Below are 18,421 nucleotides of genomic sequence, written 5' to 3' on the forward strand. Positions count from 1 at the left end.
ATTGGAAAGGAAAAAAAAAAAAAAAAAAAAAAAGGAGGAATCTTTCCCGATCTAGGAAAAAAAAAAGAGAGAGAGAGAGAGAGAGAGGAAGAAAGGAAGAAAATAGAAACTGTAAATACTGTCTGGAGGTTAGTGGCACTCTATGGTGTTCCTATCCTTTACAGCAAATAAAAACAGTTTTCTAGTAGAAAAAAAATCCAAGTCCGGAGACTGAGCTCCTAAAGAATAACGTGGGACAAGTTTCCCACCACAGCATTCATCAGATGCTGGGTGGTTTTACTTTAAAAGTAGGCACTGTTCCCAAGGAGCGCGAAGTTGGGAAGTTTTGTTCTCAGGACCCCGTGGAGGGCTGCTCAGCAACCCGCTGCGACTGTGTGGAGGGGCCCTTCAATTCCCTCTAGACAGTCACCTGCCACCAACCTGGGACCCTGCACCACCTGCGCGTCCCTAGGACCGTCCCCAGGCGCGCTCCGATGCTCCCCCAACCCCCACCCCCGATCCCGGGACACCCCCAGAGACCTCCACACCTCCCCTGGGGACCCCCACACTGCAGGGAGAGGCGCCAGCGCACCAGTCTCCCCCAGGGACCGTCGGGGGCCGAGGGCGGAGCTGGCCAGCCACCGCCCTACAGGGGTGGATGGGGGGGAGACCCGAGACCGCTCCCAGCCCCCGCCCGTGCCCCCCGCACAGTGCTCATGCGCGCCGCGGGCCTTTATAGCGGCCACGGAGCCGCGCTTACCGCACTCGGGTGCAGCCGGGCGGATCCCACGCAGGTGCGGCACTCCGGGTGGTGCGCCGAGTCTGTCCCTGTCTAGCTGTGTGTCCTGGCGTCCTCCACGCCGATATGAGGTGGCACAGCGTGCCCGGGACTGCTCGATCTGCAGCAGCCCGGCTCTGTCGCCTTCGCCGGCTCCCGAGGAGCTCGGGGGCCCTGGGGTCTCCGACGAGCCTCGCTCACGCCTCGTTCTCCCGCAGGTGCGCGCAGACCCCCGCCATGTCCGCGTCCTGGATCCCTGCTCTCCGCTTCGGTGAGTACGCGCCCTCGCCGCCGCGCCCACGCGGGCGGAGGCTGCAGCCACCCAGCTGTCCTTTCTCCGCAGGTGCGTGGCTGCTGCTGCTACTGCTGCCCCGGCTCGTGCGCTCAGAGGGAGCCGGTGAGTTGGGTGCAGGCGGAGGAGGGAGGGAGGACAGGGTCGGTCCGCGCAGGCTGAGGATCTGCGCAGGGATATGGGGCGGATAGGCGCCCGCACCCATCTCCAGGGCACACCTCGTGCTTACCTGTTTCCCCATGCCAGAGTCCTCGGAGTCCGACCGGGTCTCCTTCCCGGGCGCAAGCCAGCCACCTAGCTCCGGGACCACTAGTCCCGCTTTACTGGGCTGGGGAAAATCTTTTGGTCCCAGCCCACACAGATGGGGCGCCTCATGTCCCTGTCCCATCTAATCGGATCACCTTGCTGTGCGTTTGCACCGTTGGCGGTTCTTATCGCTCACTGGACGCCTCAAAAGAGTTTGCACCACGTGTAGAAGAACGGGTGTGTGGTTCGGTGTCTTTTCTGCGATGTAAGGGATAGTTTGATTTCTCAAAAATCTGTCGTTTGCTTTTCTTGAAAGGAGAAATGGTAAGTACCGCACCTGGCTGCTGTGTTCACCTTTTGCCCAAGGAAGCCAGTGTTAGAGCTCTAGAAAGACTTTAACATACTAGGTTCAAGATTCCAGTGTCACCGCCGATCCCCCTCCCCCCCAGGTCCCTGAAAAAGGGAGAGACTGGGGTTATTTGATAGAGGTGCTGGAATTCTCTTTGGAGTTAATATTTTAACTAAGCTGAGGAATTGGTATTACACCTGGTGTCTTCCCCTTTCTTCCATGGTCCAGTTAGCAGCAGAGGCAAGTGACTAATTTGCAAAACTATCCCATCTTGTTGGGTGAGGGAGATGTCCCCCAGCCCACCTAGTGTTTGGAAAATCATACTTAATAATCTTAATCTCAATTTAATCAAGAGGAAATTGACAGGTTACCATTTGGGGAGGGTTGTTGTCATTTGACAAATTAACACCTTTCATAGTAACTTTGCTTTTTTGAGGCAGTGTCATTGTAGCTCAGGCTGGGCTGGAATTCAGTATAACCCACTCTAGCCTCAGAGTCAAGGCAATCTTTCTGCCTCCACTTCCCGAGTGCTGGAATGACTGTGAGAGCCACTCAGGGGCCAAAGCTCCTTTTTTTGGGGGGGGAATGTGGGGGAAGCAGACTGATTTTAAAATGAGCATGTTAGCAGCACTTTCTGAAGTATTTGCTGCCTCCCATGTCACTGTGGACAGATCTGTAGGAGATACAATCAGATGCAAGTACTGGTCTAACATCCTTAGGGAGCCATGGAGTGCTCCTTAGACTAACCCTATAGCTTTCAGTCAGGGGTTGGTGGCTCAGGCCTTTAATCCCTCGGGAGACAGTGGCAGGCCGATCTCTGTGAGTTTGAGGCCAGCCTGGTCTACAGAGTGAGTTTCAGGAGAACCTCCAAAGCCACAGGCAAACCTAGTTTCAAACAAACAAACAAACAAACAAACAAATCTGTAGCTTTCATTCCCTCATTTGTAAAATGTGCCACTAAATAACATTCTGTGGATCCAGGCACCAACCATTTAACTGGTTGGCTTATGTGAATGTGAGATTTTGAGGCTCTGTCGTATCAGGTAGCAAGGCTAAACAGTCCCCTGGAAAGGGTAGCTTCAAGACTTCTGCTCCTGTCTATGAAAGCACCCCACCAAGGCTCAATCCAGATTTACTGTCACCATAAACAACTGTCAACAGTTTCATCATGTTTTCTCATCCTGATGTACTTTGTTACATTTTCCAAATTGACTAAGAATGGGAATATTGTCACATTAGACATCTGTATTAACCCGGCCCTAGATTAAATTGAAAATCCCTTTTGATTTGCTAACATCTAAAACTGTGTCAACATTTAAGTCAGTATTTGGCAGAAGGATAGAAATTAGGGGAGTAAAAATAATCCCACATCCTGCTTTTCCTGCATTTTGGCAGAAGGATAGAAATTAGGGGAGTAAAAATAATCCCACATCCTGCTTTTCCTGCAACACTCATCAAAGGAGCCTTTGAGCCCTTATGTAGCAATTCATTTCTCCAGTTCCCATCGCCATCACCTGCTTTACCAGAGGCCTGGATATCCGAAAAGAGAAAGCAGATGTTCTCTGTCCAGGAGGCTGCTCTCTTGAGGACTTTTCTGTGTTTGGGAACATAGTGTATGCTTCAGTATCCAGCATATGTGGGGCTGCTATCCATAGGTAAGCTGGAAGGGTTATGTGGGTGGGCAGTGGCACATAGTTCCTTCCCCACTTAGCTGTTTGGATCCCTTTCCTACCTGCTTGCTTCTTTTTAGTGCCAATTTTGGCCATAGAATGTGGGTATATTTTTAAGGTTTTCCTGAGCATTCTTGCATCACCAAATGTACAAGAGAAACTTTCTGACAATGAGTAGATTGCGTTAATATTTTAAAAAATATTATGCTCATGTTTTGTGTGTGTGTGTGTGTGTGTGTGTGTGTGTGTGTGTGCTATAACTGTTTGGGTGTTGGATCCCTTGGAGCTGCAGTTACATGTGGTTGTGAGCCACCTTATGGTACTAGGAACTGAACTTGGGGCTTCTGGAATAGCAGCAAGTGCTCTCAAACACTGAGCTATTTCTCCAACCCTGCATAAGACCCTGGTGGCTACATTCCTATGACTCTAAGACATTCCTTATTGTATTGCATATTATGGGGGGAGGTATGCTGCACAAGGCATCATTTTAATTTCCATCACAAGTCTTAAAGTAGACACAGCTTTGGTCTGTTTTTTCCATGAGGAGACTGAACTCAGGCTCTCAAATATCTTGCTGATTTGTTACTATAGTAAGTCAATGCCACCCATCCTACAGTAAAACAGCAAGTGTGAATTTATAAAATATAGTCCAAGAGCAATGTGTTAATTACTTTAGAAAAACTGACACCTTTTTTTTTTTTTTAAATTCTGAATGTAAGAAACAGGGTATGGGTGTGTTCTTAGCATCACTTTAAAAAGTGTGACAGCACAAAGTCATTTCTTCAGATATTTTGTTACTGTGTAAGTGAGACTTGGCCAGAAGCAAGCATCCTTAGGCAACTTTTCCACTCAGCTATTTTCTCGACCAATCAGAGCAATAGATAGCACAATACTGTTGGATAATGTCTCAGCTGTAACTCTTGCATTGCAGGGGAGTGATTGACACCTCAGGGGGACCTGTGCGTGTCTATAGCCTTCCTGGTCGAGAGAATTATTCCTCAGTAGATGCTAATGGCATCCAGTCTCAGACACTTTCCAGATGGCCTGCTTCCTTTGCGGTGACCAGTAGGTACAATTCCATTGTTCCCAGCTGTGCACAAACACTTCCACATGCCCCTCAAAAGGGTTTCCAACTTTCCTTAGCCCAGCCTTTTTGATTCTGATGGGAAACCTTGTAGTTGAGTCAGCTATGGGGCAGAGTCACCCAAATCTGGGAGAGCAAAAAATCTCACTTCACAGTGGAAACCGTGCCTAGATACTTAGCAAGTAACAAACTGTCAAACCAGTGAATTCAGTTTTGGGTGGTGTTTTCAAATACATCAAGAATGCATTTTAGTTCTCCGAACCTAATGGTCAGTAGTGTGATGTTTATAGCTGAGTCATCATGTAGAACTTAAGGTTCATAATGCTCTGATGCAGAGAAGGAAAGAGAAAAACAATAAACTTCTCATTTCAACAGAAGGCAAAAGCAGCACCCAGGAAGCCACAGGACGAGCAGTGTCCACAGCCCATCCACCTGCAGGTATGAAATGCCAGCTGATCCCTTGTTGCCTGGCACATAGAGTTAAAAAGTTGCTGGTAGAACCTTTCCTTTGGAACACTAATAGTAAAGGGGACCAGGGCAGCTACCTCCTGTTTACTGATGTGTTTTGGATGGATGCATTCTACTTCATAGTTCACATTTCTTCTCATATATATCTTATCCAATCTCAGGAAGTCTTTTCTATCCCTCCCTGATTTGGTGGATCCTGTGTAGAAACTGATCAAGGACTTTTTTCCAGCTCTTTGCTTCAACAGTCCACTTAGTTTCTGCACTGTCAAGTGACTAAAAGAAATATATATATTCCAAATGGTGGCCATTTTATTTTATTAGAGATTTATTTTATGTGTATATATGTGTGCTTGAATGTATTTATGTGTATGGTGTGTGTGTGTGCAGGCAAAGGCAGAACCAGAAGAGAGAGTGGTGGGCTACTCTGGAACCCAGGTTACAGGCATTGTGACTTGAGCTGCTTGATGAGAAGCTGGCTCTTCGGCAAGAACAGAAAGTACCGCCTGCCCCATGACTCTGGCCCCTACCATTTTAAAGTCAAAGAAATTAAGAACATGTGGCTCTGTATTCCCACTATTGCTTCGGCTGTGGGTTTTAGATTTCAAAGCCTTGGATATATACATACCAGATACATAGGCCTGCCACAGTTCTGCTGTGGTTCTTTGTTGGAGCATTGCTTTCCCAGTCCAGAAGACCATGACATGAACTTAAAAGGCCTTTCTAAGAATGGCACTCCTTGCCGTGGGTTCACTCTGGTGTAAGTTCCTGCTGTGTAAATGTCTTGTTGTCAAGAGCTTCCTTTGTTTCAGGTAAACGACTAAAGAAAACACCAGAGAAGAAGACTGGCAATAAAGGTAAGCTAAGTGCTGGGGAAAATGGCATTTCCTCCAGCTGCTCTTGAGACTAACGAAGCCCTTCTTTGGTTCTCTGCAGACTGTAAGGCAGACATTGCCTTTCTGATCGATGGAAGCTTTAACATAGGGCAGCGCCGATTTAATTTACAGAAGAATTTTGTTGGGAAAGTGGCACTGATGCTGGGAATTGGAACAGAAGGACCACATGTGGGCCTCGTGCAAGCCAGGTACCAACTTCAGTAAAGTGGGAGATTATGATGTCTTGAATGATGACTTACCAAGTTTCACATTAACTTTAGTTAAACATAACTGAAGTTTGGACAAGCTGGAATCCCAAACTATAAATTCAGTATTTAAGAACATCTATTCAGGGCCAGGTATGCTGCTGCATGCCTTTAATCCTAGTACTCAATGTGCTTTGTACTCATCTCTGTGAGTTCAATGCTAGCCTGGTCTATATAGGCCAGTTAAGGCTGCATAGAGTGAGACCTGGTCTTTTTTTGTTTTGTTTTGTTTTTGTTTTATTTTTTATTTTATTATTTTGTTTTATTTTATATAACAAAGTCCAATTAAATGAAAACAAACATTTATACACAATATTTGGGAATTTGGGCATCGTTCTTTCCAAACTACTTCCTGCTGGTAAGGGGCGCTGTCATGGGGGATTCAAAGAAGATTCAGAAATCCTGGCTGTAGTCTGTAGGGCTGTTTTGTCCAGCTGTTTTGAATGTAGGATCACCTTGTACTCTGTTTCAGGCAGTCTGGCGTGATCAAACCACATTAGTCTGGAAGGAATCCACATCTTTTCATTTTCTGTGGAAACAAAAATAGAAATCCTTTTCCCTAGTAACTTGTCCTTCAACTTAAATTTTGGAGTCAAAGCATTTTTCTTTAAATTTAATTTATTATTTTACATGTCGATCCCAGTTACCTCCCTTCCTCTTTCCCTCCCTCCCTCCCTTCTTCCCTCCCTTTTGCCCTCTCTGCCCTCTCCCATGCACTTTAACCACCCTCCCCTCCCATCCCCCCACCCCAATTCCATATGTAGGGGAATGCCATTCAGTTGGGGTCATGTAGATCTGACAGGTCCTGTGAAGTAGGGACTAGGGCTTCTCTCCTGTCTCTAGATTAAGGCAGTTATCCCTCCATGGGGGATATGTTCGCAAAGTCCTTTTGTGCACCAGGGATACATCCTGGCTCCACTGTCTGAGGTCCCTTAGACTGCTCAGTCCTTCTGGCTGAGACCCATATTCAGGGGGGCCTGAGTCAGTCCCATGCTGGCTTCCCAGCTATCAGTCTAGTGGCCGTTAGCTCCTCCTCGTTCAGGTAAGCTGTCTGTATGTGTTTCTGCTGCATGGTTTTGTCCTCTCCATCTGCATCTGGGTTCTAGTTCGACTCAGTGTTTATGTATGGGTGTTTGATCCTGTTTTCAACAGGCATTAGTTGAGGGCTCCATGGAGAAGTTAGTTGTTGATCTCACTCTCCAGGAAGGGCATTTAGATAGCCTTTCCACGGAAGCTCAAATTGTTAGTTGGGAGCGGTCTTGTAGTTCTCTAGAGAAAAAAATAATGGTATCTTGAAATTCGCAGGCAAGTGGATGGCACTTGAAGAAACCATCCTGAATGAGGTAACCCAGTCACAAAAAGAGGAACACAGTATGTACTCACTCATATATGGATTTTAGACCTAGAGCAAAGGATCACCAGCCTATAATTCACACCACCAGAGGAACTAGGATACAAGGTGTATTCTAAGAGATTCATATAAAGTCCCTCACAGAACTGGGAAGGGACAAGTCCCCCAGAGCTCAGGGGAAGTGGGAGGGGCAGCGAATGGAGAGAGAAGTAGGAGAAAACGAGAGGGAGGAAAGGAAAACATGTGCGACCAGGAAGATTGAGCCTGGTTAGGAATAGAAGACAGGAAAGAGAGAGAGAGAGACAGAGAGAGAGAGAACATAAAAGAGGGAGCCAATATTCGTTTGAAGATAAAACTGAACACAAAGAGACCTTGTCTTTGGGGGGGGGGAATTTCTCTTAACTCACTAGCATGTACATGCAATGGTCACAAATCTCCACGCTTCAAACAACAACCACAAAAGACTGTCTGGTTAGTCTGTGTAGGTCTGAGTGCTCTATTAGCATAAAAAGACTTGTTATTGAATAGTACATTGCCTGTAGGAGAGCTAGAAAGGGGGTTTAATGGTCTGGAAGCCTTACACAAACACCCTTTCTCTGTTTCACTCAGTTCTTGAGTTTTCTTTTCTGGAGGAAGTAGCAGTGAGTTCTCTGTTCCCTTTTTTGTTGTTGTTTGGGTTTTGAAACAGGGTTTCTCTGTGTAGCTTTGGAGTATGTCCTGGCACTCAGTCTGTAGACCAGGCTGGCCTTGAACTCACAGAAATCCACCTGCCTTTGCCTCCCAAGTGCTGGGATCAAAGGCGACCACCACCACCCACCACCACACAGCTCTGGTCCTGTCCTTTACTCTGCCAGTATACTTTAAAAAAAAAAAAAAAAAAAAAAGAACCTCTTCCATGTTCCTTCATTGGAGATCCAAATCATGACTGTCACCAGTCTAGCTGGTGGCATGAGGCTAGGAGAGTGAAGCCTAAAAATGAGGCAGACTGGTCTCATGCAGTAGCCAATTTATTCAGGACATTAGGCAATTTATATTCTGAGGGCATTGAGGGTTAAGCAAGGTCATATGAGCAAATCTCACTAGAGTTTAGGCTGTATACAATCACAAGGGCAAAGATCACATGAGTTTAGGCTGTATTCAGTCACAGGACAACACATGCTTGCAAACATTATTCTGAATAATGGGTAAGATGATGGGTGGTCTAAAGTAAACCCACTCCTAATACTTACTACACCTGAGAGGGTGAGAGAGCACTGTCCAAAAACAACCTGAGTTAGGGAGGAACAGAGGTTACAAAACTCATCTTGTTTCCTTGGAGTCATTCGTCTTCATTCATGGACTGTGTTCTGACACGTGCTTTCATTCCTGTGAGAATGACATTGGTGGGTTTTGGCACTGTAATAATATGTTCAGAGATCCACCTGCCTCTGCTTCCTGAGTGCTGGGACTAAAGGCGTGCACCATCATGTCTGGCTTAGGTCCTGATACATTTTCTAAGTGTTGTGATTATTATAGCTTTACTGTATATTTCAATATTCCCTGAGGCAATTCTCCTATATGACTTTTTCTTCTTATATTAGTTTGTTTTGACTAATTTACCCCTATGCTTTCTCTCAAAATGATAGCTGCACTAAAATATATACTCAGTTTTTCTGCTTTAGGAAGCACTAGAATAAAGAGCTCATATTTAAACAGATCAGAATGACCTTTTTATCATTAACAATGTGAAAATGAGATGTCAGAATCTGAATAGTTGAAAATGGCTACAAACTGAAAAAGTAACCAAACCATGAAATCAGATTGTGTGAGCCACACCAAGAATGCTGATGTGAACCTGCAGGTGTGCAGGGATAAAGTCTGCTCTTCTTGTCTCACTGATTATTTTGTCTTTCCTAAAAACTTTTTTCATTCTTTACAGTGAACATCCTAAAATAGAATTTTACTTGAAAAACTTCACTTCAGCCAAAGATGTCTTGTTTGCCATAAAAGAAGTAGGTTTCCGAGGGGGTAATTCCAACACAGGTAAGCAAGCACACTGCCTCTGAGGTCAGAGCTGAAAGCATAGTGTGCCATTTAGGAGCCCCATTTCCTGCTAGCACTTCCGGGGTTAGATTTGCATCTCATCACCTGACAACTGTCTGTAGCAGAAAATATACCAGTAGGTTAGCTGATGATTAGTGTTTGTTTCCAGACATGTTTTCTCTGCATAGCCTTGGCTGTCCTGGAACTCGATTTTAAACTCAGAAATCCACCTCCTCTGCCTCCCGGGTGCTGGGATTAAAGGCATGTGCCAGCACTGCTCAGTGCTGACAATTCTTTAAAAAACAAAACAAAACAAAAAATAAAAAACCCAACAGCATTGTGAACTTTAGGAAAGTACCTTTTTATAACCAAAGATGAATAGACTTAACTGTGATGGAGGACTTGGGAAGGTTCCTTGTTCCCTAGCTGCCCTCTTAGGCCAGTAGAGGGAAGGGCACACAGGAGGGGGGGTGTGTTTGTGTTTCACCATTAAATGATAGAAGGGACTTCTGGGAAGTGGGGGTTGGGGAGAGCAGTGTAGGTTGTGAAGACCAAAATTAGGCCTGGAGGTTAATTAAACTTTCTCACTTCATAGATTTTTCTTAATGAATTCCTTAAGTTACATTAAATTTAATGGCATTAAGATGTTACCAGGCGTCCTTCTCCCCTACCCCCACCCCCAAGGTGTATCCTCTAGGATTTACCCAAAAGGCAGTGCGAGGCGGCATCACTCTCAAATCAAAATGGCCAGCAGACTTGCTGTTGCAGCATCAAGCAAGAGCTGGAAGGTTTTTAAAAATATTATAATGCTGTAGGATTCAACAAAGCTGGGTTTAGTGAGAGATGATACAAGGTATGAGACTGAAGATGTCAAAGAAGCCGTAAGAAGGCTTTCTGGGAATCTTTATGACCTGAGCATGAGGCCTCAGGTCTTGCCTAAGGAGCAGCAGAGAAAATATAAGGACAAATTCTACCTTGAACCCTATCTGAAAGAGGTTATTTGGGAAAGGAAAGAGAAAGAATGGGCAAAGAAGCAATCTTATAGTTGAGATCTGTGGATGTGCCTGGTCTTGGCATATTTTTGTTTTTATCTGAATCACAATCTAAGAGTTATTTGCTCTGTAGATGCCTCATTTAAATGTCTATTGTTTTAAAAAAAAGTTACCCAGAAATAGAAATGTCACTTGAATCATGACAAATGCTGCTCATTTGCTACTGTTTTTAGGAAAAGCCTTGAAGCACACTGCTCAGAAATTCTTTACGGCAGACACAGGTGTGAGAAAAGGAATACCAAAAGTGGTGGTGGTGTTTATTGATGGCTGGCCTTCTGATGACATTGAGGAAGCAGGCATTGTGGCCAGAGAGTTTGGTGTCAATGTATTTATAGTTTCTGTGGCCAAGCCCATCCCTGAAGAACTGGGGATGGTTCAGGATGTTGCATTTGTTGACAAGGTAAGGTGTTGACAGCCTATTCCTGTTAATGGGTGGGAGTGACTCAGTTTGGGACCTCTTAAACCCAGTACTGTTAAGCCCGTAACTAGAGTAACAAACATAAGTTTGATATGTTTGAGGTGGGCCGGGATGAGCAGACCTGTAGTCCCAGCTAGTCAATGAGGCCAGTCTGTGCAACTAAGACAAACCCCTACCTCAAATGAGAAGTAGCAACTGTGCTGAGGATACATGTGTAAAGGTTCTAGGTTCAACTTCCAATACTATTTTGCAAAATATTAAACTTTGATTTTGGGGGGTATCTTTTGTCTTCCCCCATTAGGCTGTGTGTCGGAATAATGGCTTCTTCTCTTATCACATGCCCAACTGGTTTGGCACCACAAAATATGTCAAGCCTCTGGTGCAGAAGCTCTGCACTCATGAGCAGATGATGTGCAGCAAGACCTGTTACAACTCAGTGAATATTGCCTTCCTAATTGATGGCTCCAGCAGTGTTGGAGACAGCAATTTCCGTCTCATGCTGGAATTTGTTTCTAACATAGCCAAGACATTTGAAATCTCGGACATTGGAGCCAAGATAGCTGCTGTACAGTTCACCTATGATCAGCGCACAGAATTCAGTTTCACTGACTATAACACCAAAGAGAATGTCCTAGCTGTCCTAGGGAACATACGCTACATGAGTGGTGGGACAGCTACTGGTGATGCCATTTCCTTTACTGTTAGAAATTTATTTGGTCCCATAAGGGACAGCCCCAACAAAAACTTCCTGGTAATTGTCACAGATGGGCAATCCTATGATGATGTCCGAGGCCCTGCTGCAGCTGCCCATGATGCAGGTAAGATAGTTGTCCTTTGTGTTAGGGATAAGTAAGGGGTCCTGTGAATTCATAGTCAATATAGGCTCAGGCAATTTTGTGGAGAGGATCCTTGCAGTGTGGACTTATTCTAAAATTTTTAGAGTCTCAGTGATTGAACTGAAATCCTTCCAAGCTTCATTGAAATCCCTTTGGAAGTTTTTTTTAATCCCCAGATTTGTTTGCTTTAGTGTTAAAGACTAGCAATTTAAGGTTTATGAGTGTTTATCCTATGTGTATGTGTACCACATGTGTACCTGGTACCCATAAACATCAGAAGAGGGCATCGGATCCCCTGGAACTGGAATTAGATGGTTGTGAACTATGTGGATGCTGGAAACTGAGCACAGGTCCTATGCAAGAGTAACAAACGTTCTTAAGTGCTGAGCCATCTCCTGGAGTTAGAATTTTTGATTATTGGATTTGTCAATATAACTTCCAAAACTAAAGAAGAATCAAAATTATCACTAGCTTCATTCCTCAAACAATGCAAACTTCCCCATTTATGTATCTTTTTTGTGCCAGTATCAATTTAACCTACTTATTAGGACCCAAAATGTCTAATGTGACAGTAGCAAGTCTTTTCTCACTGCCAAGCATAGATAGATCAGGGGGAGGATGTCCTTCTGTTCCTAGTTGCTCAATGCATTGTCTTTAATGAATTGACTATTTTGGTATTTTCAAGTTGTTAATATATATTAAGTTGCTGATGGCAAAAGTTTTGACTCCAAATATTTTTGCCATAGTCAAAAAGACGGTAGTCTACCTAGAAAACAGCATAGATTCCACTTAAATTGTTTTCTCTGCAGCTATGTAATAATGTATGGAATATGTAACTTTATATGTAAGCTAAACCTATTTTTATCTCACTTAAAAATATTTCCATTGTAGGTATCACCATCTTCTCTGTTGGTGTGGCTTGGGCACCTCTGGATGACCTGAAAGATATGGCCTCTAAACCCAAGGAGTCACACGCTTTCTTTACCAGAGAGTTCACAGGATTGGAACCAATTGTCTCCGATGTTATTAGAGGCATTTGTAGAGATTTCCTAGAATCCCAGCAGTAACTGTGATATTCTGACAACTGAAGGAATAAGTACAAGGGGATCTAATATTGCAAATTATATTCTCCATACCTAAGTAACTTTATAGTTTTCCAGGATCAGTAAATTCGTCAACAGCTGAAGGCCCTACATTAGACTGGCTGAGGCTTGATAACCAGGGTCCTTAGAAACTCAGGAAAGAGAAATGTCATGATTTAAAACTGCAGAGTTCAAATATGCAAACTCAAAGTGGATATGTAAGTGCCACAGCTCAATAAAGAATCTGACACTTAGACACAAGCACTGTCCTTCTTTAACCACTCTGGATTGACTGTGCAATAAAGCAAAGCAGCTTTTAAATATAGATCATGACCCATGTGGATGTTTTCTTAAAACCAGGCAACAACAGACAGCTGTTATTTCTTGTACTAGACATAACTACAAATTATATGGAACCATGTATCAAGCTTCTTTTGTAGCGTGTTTTCATAACTAATTGCTGAAAATACCACATTGAGTAAAGATAGGATTGCCTGGTATTTTTCTATTTATATCCTTAATTTTATGTGTATAGACAGGCATGTACTCCAAGGACTGAGAAAATGTTTAAGCAGGTAAAGTTTTTGAAAAAAGATGTTTCAAGTATTGTAATAGGAAAAATACATGGCATAATAGCTCAGATATATCAATAATAATAAAACTGGTAGCGACTTACTCAGTGCCTCTTTATTAACACCATTTTTCTTCTTCCTATGACACAAATTCTACTCTTGCTAATTTACATGGAATGACTAATCTGAACTAAGCCATGCAATATTTTATTCAATTACATGCTAAAGGCCTATTATAGATAGCATGAGGTTAGCCACTAGGGCATGTTTTTGAGTACCTGCTTCAAAAGAAATGTAATAGTATTATTTTAAAAACGTAACCACATTTGTGAAGTTACTATCAAGGAGAGTATCAAAACCCACTCAGTGTGGACTAGAACCCACAGAGACTCTCCCTAGAGGAATCATCCCATCTTAGTTTCTCTAACCAGGTTCTTTCCTCTCCTTTACCCACCTGTGGACCTGTTTACTACTAAGTAATTTGGGAAAAGCACTGGTTGTAGACTCATTCATGACTTACTGGAGTATATACAACTTCCCTAGCCCATGCAGAGAAAAAGGATTATATATATGATAGCCTCAAAAACTACATAAAGACTGATAAAAAGAACATTCCTCCTCCCCTCCCTTCTTATAAAAGGCTGCAAAGGATTCACTGTGAACAGGAAAATCTTACCATAAAAAAATAGGTTCAATTTAACCTGACTTCAAAGTTCTCTCCTGAGTAAATAAATCCCCAGCTTCCACTCATTACCTCATTTACAGAAGTCTTTCAATTTTACAAAACACAAAACTTTGAAGCAGCTGAGATAACCAGAGGTGCTAATACTAACACTGTCAAAAGAGCAAGAGAGTTACAATCAAAGAAAGGATTAATAACTAGGATACACAACAATGAATTGCTTTTGAGACAAGCTGGCCTTGTAAAAAAATTTCTACCTCATCCTCTTCATTGCTGGGCTTTAACATAGGTTTTAAAAAGACCTATTATAATCCAGTTTCAGCAGGCACGTCTGAATTCCAAACATGCTAGCTCACTTTGTAATGTTTTGCCCAACGTGTTGGAGACAACTGAGGATGTTCTTGGGATTACAATCATGAGAGGCACCACACTTTTAATGAGTTGAGATGTTGACTTTAGGTTGATAAAAGCTTGCATGAGGAAAGTAAATACAATCATGAGAGATGCAATGATTAAATAGCAAGAGTAAAAAGACAAACATAATAAAATTAAAATACCATTAAAACTTACATGTAAAATCAAATAACTTTCCATAAGCCACAAATGGAAACACATATAAAACAAGACATTCTTTTTTCAAACTTTTACTCTCTTCCTAAGTTTACTATCATTAAAAAAATATGACAAATAAACATCCTATTTGAAAAATCTATATAGTTTGGTCTGTCAGCCACAGACACAAATGCTTGTGGGTGGCAATAACAAGCAAATCACAGTTAAATTGTTGTGCAGCAGACTTCAAAAATCTGCCACAAATAAAACTAGCTTCGGAAAATTTATTATAAAAACAAACACGAGTGAGGAGGAAGGACATCCCTTTGTTCTTTTCATTTTTCAGCTCAGAAAACAAGAACCACGTGGTGTCCTTGGGTATATGTGGCACATGCACTGAGAGTGCACGTGTATGCCCATGCATGCATGTGAAACCCAGAACAGGCTTTTCTCTAGTGTTTTCCATCTTAAGGACTTGAGCTGGGATGGGGGAGTCCTCCTACTCAAACAGCTCACCACAGGGCTAGGCTGGCTTGCCAGTGAGCTCTCAGGACCCTTCTGTCTCTGCCCCCTCAACACTGTGGTTATTTGCACACACAGTCACCCTGGACATTTTACATGGGGACCAGAGATTCAAACTCAAGCCCTTATACTTTTTAATCACTCACTCACGAACCATGACCCCAGACCCCAAAAGCAGTAATTACTTTCGTAAATTCTGAAAACTCTTAGTGTTTTATCAGCAGCAACTGAGTTGCTTGAAATTTCTCAATATATAACTTAATTTTTAAAACCAGGAATCCAAATAGAACTTTGCATAAATGTTCTATGGTGCCTAATTCAATTCCATTTGTAATTTTAAGAGAGGGAGTATTAATGTCTTGAAACGTTTTTAATAGCTAACTTTTAAATTTATAAGGACAACTTTCCACTAAGCAGATAATGCAGTGTATTATTTGCTAACATTTTTTGTGGAAACAGGTATAACTAAACAAGCAACACTATTTACTGGTAAATAAAACTCATATTTTAAAATAATAGGATGCCTAAGCAGATTATTTAAATTACATACCTGAAACTCAGGGGATGAGGATGACACTGGTTGATTTCACTTATTTTAATAGGATAAAAGCTACCCCAGGTGGAACAAACAAACTACTTTGAAAAGTACTGTAACCATACTAGAGTATCAGTAACTACTAGGAATATTAAAAAAGCATAAAAATGGACTAGGAAACCACCTCCATCTCTTACTTTAATTGTGGAGAATATTGCACTTTATTATTGAACATGAAATGATGTGGCCAACAGCAACATACAGGTACACAATTTAATATTTATTATATGCATTTTATATACATTATTTTTCAACAGCTGTATGTTTGCTTTGTGATACAATCTTAAAAATTTGCTGATTCATAGTCTGTAAAACAAAAACCTTACAAAACTCATCAAAACTCGCAAACTGATCAGAAAAGGTTTTTGGAAGACTAGAAAAAAATACTTTTTTGTCTTAATCATGCATTACACACACAAAAAAAATCTTTAGTTACACAATAAAATTAAGCACATCTAAAAAAATAAAACAGGGGAAACTAGTCCAATCTCAGCAGACTTCTGTATCCTGATTCAACTTTTTAAAATATCTTATATGTAATAGCAATATCCTTCAATTTTTTTTTTTTTAAAAACTAGATCATTTTGTTTTGGAATCATGGTAAATCAAGATAGTATCTTGGGGGAAAACACCTTGGTTTGTAACTTAACTATAAAATATTCCATTTTTAGTCTATTTTAGACTGTTTAAAGAGTTCCAAAATAGATACACAGGTTCCCTTAGCACATTAATAAAAGGATATAAAGACCAACAAAAAGTGAAATAAATAATAGGCTATTAGCAAGATGGATAATCCTTGATAAATAAACTTGTAAATACAGTAAGATGTACAAAATATCACATAGTGATAGGATGTCAAGATTAGTTTTGAAAGAGTTCATTTGGAGTACTAAACTCCACAGCTTTAATGTACTTAATAGTCCTTGATTCATGAAGACATGTAGACGAAGGTGATTTATCATCTTTATGAAGGACTTAGCTGAGCTGTATTAGGCAAAAGGAGGAAAGAAAGTGGTTATAGGTGGCAGGTTAGTGAGATCTCTGTGTTTTAGGGCTGTATAATGCAGAAAAACATCAATATGATCTTGAGCACTGTTGTGACAGGCTAAATATATAAAAAGACTTATAAAAACTAGAATTTTATCCAAACATTTTGTGCAACTAATGCTAAAATATTTTAAGTTAAATTTTATTTTCTTTCTTTTTTTTTTTTTTTAAAGCAAAATAAGTTTAGAAGGGAGTCTGTGGCATTCAAACGATAAACGTGAGATCACTAAGAGATGAAAAAACCTACTCTTGGAGCTTGCTTCCCCACAAGAGCACCACATTCCCAATCCTAAGGCAGCACACAGAGTCCAACAAAAAGTCCTTTTTGTTTTGTTTTTTGTTTTTTTTTTTTTGTTTTGTTTTTTGTTTTTTGGTAAGACACCTTAAAAAAAGAAATTATGCTCAGTTCATATCCAGTATTTAGTACAGATACTGGAGTCTTTTTTCTGTCCCACAAAATACAGTTAATTACAGTAAAACTAATAAGCCTGACATAAAGATGTGATTCCCAACAACTTATGCCTGCCCCCAGTAGCTTTACCCAGGCAGATCACATGTAGTGTCATATCAGTAACCTTCTTGATGGCAGTGATACAGACAGACCCCCTTTCTGACCAAGCAAATTTTTTTTTTCATGATGTGAGTCTATGTTGGTTCACACAAATACTTTGGCAAGGGCATCAGCTCCTGCACTGGCGATATATGCCTTTGATGGATGGAAAGCAACATCATAAATTGACTCGTCCAATTTCTTCCTATGAGCTGTTATTTCTTGTACACATGTCTTACTGTCCAAATTCCATAATCTAATGGAGCAGTCATGGCCTGTAAAAGACAAGTTAAGCTTGTTACTGAGCAACAATTCTTTTATAAAGTTTGTATGTTGTACAGAAGTTCAAACTTACTTCCAGACATCAAATAGATTCCATTGGGATCTACTGCTAAACTTGTAACAGCATCCAAATGAGCTACCATAGAATGGATCATTTTACCTACAAAACAAAACAGACGATTAATGCTGAGAGGCAGATACTAAAACACACCATCAACATAAAACAATCACCATAGCAGTATTTTCAGTTTTGGAAAAATATTAACAACATAAAAGTTAATATTTTAACCATTTGGGAGCACACAATTCACAGTGGGCAACTACCACCAATACCTAGATCACATTTTCATCACTAAAAAAAAGACAATCTTGCATCCAGTATGCAACCCTTGACCAATCCCTAGCAACAATGGTCTATTCTTTCTAGAGAGTAGCCTATTCTGGATGCTTTACACTAAACAGATTCTGAATATGTGGCTTTTGTGTATAGCTTCTTTCACTTAACATAATATTTTTCAAAATACATATACTATACTAATAGTATAAAAGAAAATATTTAGTATAGTTATTTTCTTAAGACTTTGCTCCCAAGTAAAACATTCCCCTATAGATTATAGATAATATTATGGTAATAATGGTGACATTATTTATTAAAGCTTGCCTGAGAATTCAGAAAGCAAAATCAGCCACAAGCCATAGAAGCCAGGCATACACCTTTAATCCTAGGCCTCAGGATTAAGAGATAGGCAGGATGGCGCACAGCACTCGGGAGGCAGAGGCAGGTGGATCTCTGTGAGTCCAAGGCCACCCAGATCTTCACAAGATTGATCCAATCCTAAAGAGAAACAGCTCAC

At 41.6% G+C, this 18,421-nt stretch overlaps 2 protein-coding genes across 5 annotated transcripts in view; one reads left to right on the forward strand and one right to left on the reverse strand.

Annotated features, from left to right (window-relative positions):
* The first annotated feature begins 668 nt into the window (after positions 1-668).
* Positions 669-13,159, forward strand: Coch (cochlin). Its single transcript, XM_051195806.1, has 12 exons — positions 669-773; positions 976-1,028; positions 1,101-1,154; positions 3,143-3,299; positions 4,246-4,379; positions 4,774-4,836; positions 5,676-5,720; positions 5,800-5,947; positions 9,274-9,377; positions 10,603-10,829; positions 11,149-11,665; positions 12,575-13,159. The coding sequence occupies exons 2-12, from the start codon at positions 995-997 to the stop codon at positions 12,748-12,750; spliced, it is 1,659 nt and encodes a 552-aa protein (XP_051051763.1). The 5' UTR covers positions 669-773; positions 976-994; the 3' UTR covers positions 12,751-13,159.
* A 2,728-nt stretch (positions 13,160-15,887) lies between these two features.
* Strn3 (striatin 3) overlaps positions 15,888-18,421 on the reverse strand; it is a 91,173-nt gene continuing 88,639 nt past the window's right edge. For all 4 annotated transcript variants that reach the window (XM_051195809.1, XM_051195808.1, XM_051195810.1 and 1 more), the window contains 2 exons: positions 17,641-17,727; positions 15,888-17,560 (listed from right to left, as the gene is read on the reverse strand). In XM_051195809.1, coding sequence (XP_051051766.1) covers positions 17,391-17,560; positions 17,641-17,727 — 257 coding nt within the window. In that variant the 3' untranslated portion in view covers positions 15,888-17,390. The remainder of the gene's footprint in view (positions 17,561-17,640; positions 17,728-18,421) is intronic.

Source organism: Phodopus roborovskii, unplaced genomic scaffold (assembly GCF_943737965.1).
Source record: "Phodopus roborovskii unplaced genomic scaffold, PHOROB, whole genome shotgun sequence".
Lineage (NCBI taxonomy): Eukaryota > Metazoa > Chordata > Mammalia > Rodentia > Cricetidae > Phodopus > Phodopus roborovskii.

Bases quoted from the DNA above. Each gene is read 5' to 3' on its own strand.
- Coch (XM_051195806.1), top strand. From the start codon at position 995: ATGTCCGCGTCCTGGATCCCTGCTCTCCGCTTCG. The intron at 4,380-4,773 runs GTAGGTACAATT...TCATTTCAACAG, and splicing joins TGCTTCCTTTGCGGTGACCA to AAGGCAAAAGCAGCACCCAG. The intron at 5,948-9,273 runs GTACCAACTTCA...CATTCTTTACAG, and splicing joins GTGGGCCTCGTGCAAGCCAG to TGAACATCCTAAAATAGAAT.